The 7176-nt window shown below is 40.5% G+C and overlaps 1 protein-coding gene across 1 annotated transcript; it reads left to right on the forward strand.

The window, feature by feature from the left end:
• Positions 1–2825: 2825 nt before the first annotated feature.
• LOC311138813 (homeobox protein Hox-C13a-like) lies at positions 2826–6277 on the forward strand (the record flags this gene model as incomplete). Its single annotated transcript, XM_084173626.1, has 2 exons — positions 2826–3486; positions 6018–6277. 2 exons carry the CDS (start codon positions 2826–2828, stop codon positions 6275–6277), a joined length of 921 nt encoding a protein of 306 aa, XP_084029752.1.
• Between the last annotated feature and the right edge of the window lie 899 nt (positions 6278–7176).

Below are 7176 nucleotides of genomic sequence, written 5' to 3' on the forward strand. Positions count from 1 at the left end.
TATTAGCTTCATTGATACCAAACCCATGCACGACAACTTCCCAAATTCTGAAAATAAAATATTTTACTTGTTTTGTTGGTTTTAATGGGGTACAGAATGTATATGATTTGTTTATTTATTATGGACTGTACAATGGAATTCCGCTCTTAGCTGCCAATGTTGTTTACCATGGAAATAAACTAAACCTTACTATAGGCTATATGCCTTTTCAAGTCGTGAATTTAGAATTACAAAAGGGTGGCTTATACTTTTAACATCCATGGATAAAGAAAAATACGTAAAAGTTTATCTTGTATAAATTAAAGATGACAGACTTTCACAAAAATAGTATTTGAACTCAAAGCTGATTTAGGTTTATCATTTAGTGTATGTTACAATTTTGACATTTTACTTATAAAATATAAACACATTTCCGCTATATCAACTGCTTGTAATTTAAAAAGTAAATTCCCATGTGTTCATCATATGATGGAATATATCGAACTTTATCACATTGGCCACGTGAAGCACACATTGCATTCCGCCTATGAGTGTTTGTTAAATAGGGTACTATATCGATTTTATCGTCCTCACTCTTCGTAAAAGGATTAGTAGGCCAACGGTTGATTTTGTATCACTCTTGCTCATAATGAAAATGTGAGTATATTGTGAGTAGGCCTAAAAGGCCTATGTGTTCACAAAAACAGTATGAGAGGCATGTTTTGTTTTGCTATACCCAGATGTTGTTTCTCCGATAGCTAAATATTTGGTTTGATAGGCTATGGCAAGCCGACTGTTCCATCCAGATTTTGTTTTCTGAAACCGCTACTCGGAAGCGTCATTGTTGCCTCTCCTAATTGCAGCGAGTTTGCATGTAAGCTCCACAATGCGGTTGTGAAGTTCATTCTTGCCTGTCTAGACTTATTACGACCATGTTTGTCTGCGTTCCCTACCTTGACCTTGGACTTCCTTGTGTCTGCCATTTGAATGAATCGTCAATATATCTCCGCTGGCAGATATGAGTTCCTATTTCCTGGGACAAACCGAAGAGATATTTCAACGATTGTATTCCCTTTATCTCTTCAATTCCAATAGCCTATAGGTTATGTGGTTTGTTTCATGTTGATTTTTGACACAGAGCCCATACCTGGTGCATTTAGCTATATAAGACTGCCTGTTGACCATCATGATGCCCTTCTTGCGTTTTACAAAAATTGTCAGGGATTTTAGATGGGCCTAATAATCACAACTCTTGTTTATAGTGCGACTGTAACACGTTCCCTCAGTGCATACACAATACTTAGAATTTAGCAATATCTTACATTTTTGGCAAATAGGCCTACCTTTTAACTCAGTTTTGTACATCGTATATGCACTTATTAATAAACCTGAAATATAAGGTATTATGGTTGGTCAATAACGTTTTGTCCAATTAAATAATGTTGAGACCGATGCATGCAAGCATGGGTGCAAGACCAAGGCCTTGTCCCTAACTCAGATTGTTGGTATTAGGGAAAATAAATACACATCTTTGTTCACTAGCCTACTGGAGAAGATGCATTCCGTTAGATTAGAGAATATGCATGGACCACTGCTATAACCCAAAAAAGTATTAGGAGGGATGGATAATAGTCTATGTTCTTAATATTTTCAGCATTTGCCAAAACTGCACCGCAATTTCTGTTTATTAGGCTACCCCCAAATTATACAGACCAAGCAGTTGCATGTTTCAACAAACCACTTTCTGAGTATCCAACTGGGCAAAACAGTGGTTTCTCTGTGCCGTGGAGAGAGGTTCTGCTTTATATTTGTATTTTATTTCCATCGTTTATTGTGTCAATTGTATTTGCCTGTTTGCGTTAGTAGTAGGTCTATTGGAGGAAAGAATATGTTGGTATTAGCATTAGATTGGGCATCTTGTCGACCACCTTGAGGGTGTCGTTTACTGGCAAGGTTTTGAGATTGATTGATTGATTGATATATATTATACATACATACATACATACATACATACATACATACATACATATAAATATAAATACACACACAGAGAATTTGAACATTTAAAATGTCAGTCAAGTTAAATAAATGAAGCTGTCATTATGCATGGATAATTATCAGAAAGTTTTCGATATTAGGCTATTGACCGAGCCTACCGCAACAGGAAGATAATTCCTACCAAAAGTGATATAGGTTACAATCCCATTTTGAATGGGGGGGGGGGGGTTATTCTGCGCTCTACAACAATATTCTGGTAAGATTTGAAATTCTGAGTAAATACACTGTTGTTGTTTGACATTAGACTGTAATTGATGTAGCTAAGCCTGTTTGATTACATACAAATATTGTTAGAGCAAAATACGTCAGACAAGTGTAATCTTTACCTTAACAAGAATCGAAAATCCTCAGACGTAGGCCTATCTAAATAGTAGGCCTAGCACTGGCCTGGCGAATTCATACTTTATGTGGTTCAGATGAAATTAATTTCCGTTTAGTAAAATATGACGATCATGGCCTCCTCCACCTTCAAACTGTTGGGGATGTTCGATATCCCCTTTAAGGATACTTGCCGATGATATCCCAAGCCAATGAGAGCATCCGCTGGACTTAAAATTGCCATCAAGAAACATACACCAGAGGTGGTTTAAAGGGATGAGCCCCTCGCCCCCACGCCCAACACACCCTCGTGTCGGTCTCGTTATCGTATCACGTGTCGTCGGATCCCAGGGTCTCAATAATGAACTGGACACTTGGGTATTGCGCTGCGCATGCGCAAAAAATGTGCTTGGAGATGAGGTGTCCGTCTTGGAGTAGTTGACTTTTAAAAAGCATTGTCAACCCGTGATATGACGACTTCGCTGGTTCTGCATCCACGCTGGGCGGACACCTTGATGTACGTATATGAAAAAAGCCTGAATGAAAGTAATCCGAATAAAAACCAATCCATGGAGGGACTAAGCGGGAATTGTCCTGCTACCCACTGCAGGGAACTGATATCGCACTCTGCGTTGGGACGACACTCCGGCACCCTAAGCCACCAGGGTTCTGTGTACTCGGACATACCCTCACAGGACACTGGGCGACAGTGCCCCGCTCCCCAGACTTCCTCCAGCGCCACCCTTGGTTATGGCTACCCTTTCGGAAGCCCTTATTACGGGTGTCGGTTGTCACACTCGCACAACGTTAACTTGCAGCAGAAGCCATGCTCTTACCACCCCGCCGAGAAGTATACAGAACCCAGCGCGGCACTGCCCACTGAAGAGCTGTCAAGCCGGGCAAAGGAGTTCGCATTTTACCCGAGTTTTGCCAGCTCATACCAGACTGTCCCGGGTTACTTGGACGTGTCGGTGGTTCCGGGTATCAGTGCGCACCCGGAACCGAGACATGAAACTTTGATTCCCATGGATGGCTACCAGCACTGGGCTCTATCTAATGGCTGGGATGGACAGGTGTACTGTTCTAAAGAGCAAACACAGTCAACACATCTCTGGAAGTCGCCCTTCCCAGGTATGAAAAAAAAAAAATCGTGGGGGGGGGGCTAGAGATTCCACACGGCTTGCATTGTGGTGTCTTATAAGAATGGATCGAAATAACCAATGTACTTTTCTTGTTACATGTTTATAGATGTCACATTGATACATTTCCTTTTAATTATATAGTTTATTTATGCATTTAAAACCCATTTCCTTTGTATAGCCATGCCATATAAAATACCACAGGGTAGTGAGCGTGTTTGTTTATGTTCATCCTTGAGTTAAAGTCCGGAGAGGAGGCCATGGCGTTTTACAAAAGCCGGATATGGGACTAGAAATGAGTCTGCCAAAATATAGAAGCAAAGAAAACAGATTGGAATGACAAAACCTTACCAAAAATATTTAGTTTCCTTCAACCTACCATCATTCGTCTTCACGGCTGCTTCACGATATGACCACAGCAGATTAAATGCAAAAACAAGACCTTTGATTTCATAGTAGCCTACAATGAGGTTTATGGATTGGAGCAGGGCACCGTTGCACTCCCCGTTAAAATAACTGATATTTTCTCAGTGCCAGTAAATCTAGTTACAACAGGGAGTGGTGCATTGAAGCTCACCATTTTCACGCCTTGGGTTTATTTGCAATTGCGAGACCCTTTTTTTTTCTCAATTTCTTTATTTCATATTTCAAATTAACTTCCAAATCAATGGTAATCAAGAATAGGATCGTTGAAGTGTGTGTTTTCAAATTGTCTAGTTGAAACGAATTGATCCATTCGTTATGTGGTAGGCCAATTGCCCCTATTGAATAGCACATTCTATTTCTGAATACCAGTATCACGTTCCATCTTGTTAAGAATAGCTCATGGATTCCTGGATCGATTGGTTTATCATTCACAATCTAGTTAAGTTGACACACATGACATTTGGAGCTTGTATGACCACTTTCCCCAAACTTGTCGTAGGCCAATATAGTCAATATTGGGACAGTGTGATTGGCGCTACATGCCCATAACACAGAATAGGCCTACTGTTTTTGAAATAGACTACAGTTCTTTTTTATTGTCTTGGGTTTGGTTGTACCGTTACATATTCCTCATGTTGTCCATTACCTCATTAAAATAGTCGTTTCTCTCATCTCATCTCTGCCATGGATGCACTCTTAAAAACGCTGAAATAAAACTTAGTATTGAGGATAAATATGATAGAACTGTTAACCAACCAACCAACCTACTGAGGTTGATGCACACAACTCATCCGCATGAATAAATGAATGGGATGTGATGTCTTGTTATATAGCTTTATTACATCAATTGAAGCTACATTCAAGTTTAAGATCAGGGGCTATCAATATAGATAGCCTTAGTTATGCTCAGCCTTTTCCTGCGCTCTCATAGACTAAGTGACTGTATAGCCCCAATTCAGATTATTAAGGCTTAATATTCGTAGTGTTTTAATATCAGTATGCCAATTATATTTTGAATATGCATAGGTTAAATATCTATGTTTGGACTAAATAGTCATCATGGTAGGCCTAGAGATGGCTGGCATGCTTGATCCGAAAATGTGGTCGGAGGCGCCGTATGGATCGTGTGACGCAATAGCGAAGCCTCTGGAGGCATGCAGAGGCCAAATTGAGCTCTGTACCACATCGCCGTGCGCATCTCAAATTGTGTAACAATGCGGAGGGCTCCGTATAGCTCTGCATTAACATGACTGGTTGACGGTAGGTGGGAGGTGGGAGGTCCTGTATAAACACAAACTCACTTCCTTGACAACTTCCTTCACAACAGCTCTGCACTGCTCCGCTAAACGCAATACGTATGAATGCCCTAAATGCTGCGGTAAATGCTGCACGGCCAATGCAGACAGCGGATTGACCATGCAGCGTCGTTAATGGGCTCCCTTACCATTAGGCCAAAGCCTGCGTTCTTTGAACTCGTTTAGATATTTAGATTATATATTTTTAAACCATAATGATTGGGATGTAACATAAGTTAAGTCCAACCATAGCCTACTTCAAATATTTTAGGCCCATCTTAATAAATTATCCTAGCCAATCTACGGGGACCATGAATTTACATTTACGTAATTTAGCAGACGCTCTTATCCAGAGCGACTTACAGTTAGTGAATCCATACATGTTTTTTTGTTTGTTTTTTGTCATACTGGCCCCCCGTGGGAAACGAACCCACATCCCTGCCGGCCAAACCCTCCCCTACCTTGGATGACGCTGGACCAATTGTGCGCCGCCCATGGGTCTCCCGGTCGCGGCCGGCTGCGACAGAGCCTGGACTCGAACCAGGATCTCTAGTGGCACAGCTAGCACTGCGATGCAGTGCCTTAGACCACTGCACCACTCGGGAGTGACCAGATGCACCAAATGCAATGATTTGAATTCAATGCATCAGTGCTGGGTGCTTTCACATAGCATTGTTCTACATAGAAAAAATACAGACAATTACTTTCAAATTGTTTCTCCTCGTTTTCAATTGTTGTAGGCTAACAATGGTGGTTGTTTTCTCGGCCTTCCCTTCAGTGTGTTGTGCCCTTCTTTTCTCAGATGTCGTCCCTTTGCAACAAGAGGTCAGCAGCTACCGACGAGGCCGCAAAAAGCGAGTTCCTTACACCAAGATCCAACTGAAGGAGCTAGAGAAAGAGTATGCAGCCAGCAAGTTCATCACCAAAGACAAGAGACGGCGAATATCTGCCACTACTAATCTCTCCGAACGCCAGGTCACCATCTGGTTCCAGAACCGGCGGGTGAAGGAGAAGAAAAGTGTCTGTAAATCTAAATCAAGCTCTCACATGCATGCCAATTGATTCAGTCCAATTTCACTGGCATGGCAACTCAAATACTTTTTTAACACAAACGCTCGATATTTATCTATAGACATTATTCTGACCTGGTATGATGCATTGCAAAACACAAACTTAATCTCACCTCCCTATTTGGACATAAACTGGGGAAAAATACAGAAGAAGATTTACTGAACCTGGTTGGAACGAATGATCACATCCTTACAGGAGCATCGAAAGCTACCAGCATTGTTAGTACAGCCTGAGAACTGAATAAAGAGAGAAGGGAGAAAAACCTTTGTGACTGATAAAGTAAACCGAGGTCTTTGGGGTCATACAGTGATCTTGTTCAGACATTTTCAGGTATTGGACGCATCAAGACTGAAAACTCACATTTCAATGATACTGTATGGCGGTTTTAGTTTGATCCCAAGCGAATGAGCAAGGCTGCTATTGTCTATGTACAGTGCCGTGCATTTATTATTTAATTAAAGGTTCTGTCTTGTGACAGGTTGTAAATTGCTATATTTTATGGTTCTCATATTTAGATAATGTTTTGTCAGTGAAGGTGTCTCTGTCATGCAACTGGAATGATTGTAATCAATATAAGAATATTAAAAATTATTTCATATTAATGCACAATATTTTCTCATTTGGTTTGTATAGTGAGTTAGGTCTTATTGCATCCGGGCTGTGCACTCCCATAAGCTGTTTTATTCCTTTATTTTTCGCAGTATTTAAACTGTGATATTTTGTTTGATCGACATTTACTCAATGGAAACGTGTTACATTTACAAATAAATATAACGACCAACAAGGTCAAATGAATGTTTTTTAAAAATAGAATCTGTTTTCTATTTTATCGACATCTTACCCTCTATCTGTATCCGTCTCCCTCTTGTCTGGTTTAATCGCTTAATGTC

Source organism: Coregonus lavaretus, assembly GCF_964263955.1.
Source record: "Coregonus lavaretus genome assembly, chromosome: 12".
NCBI lineage: Eukaryota > Metazoa > Chordata > Actinopteri > Salmoniformes > Salmonidae > Coregonus > Coregonus lavaretus.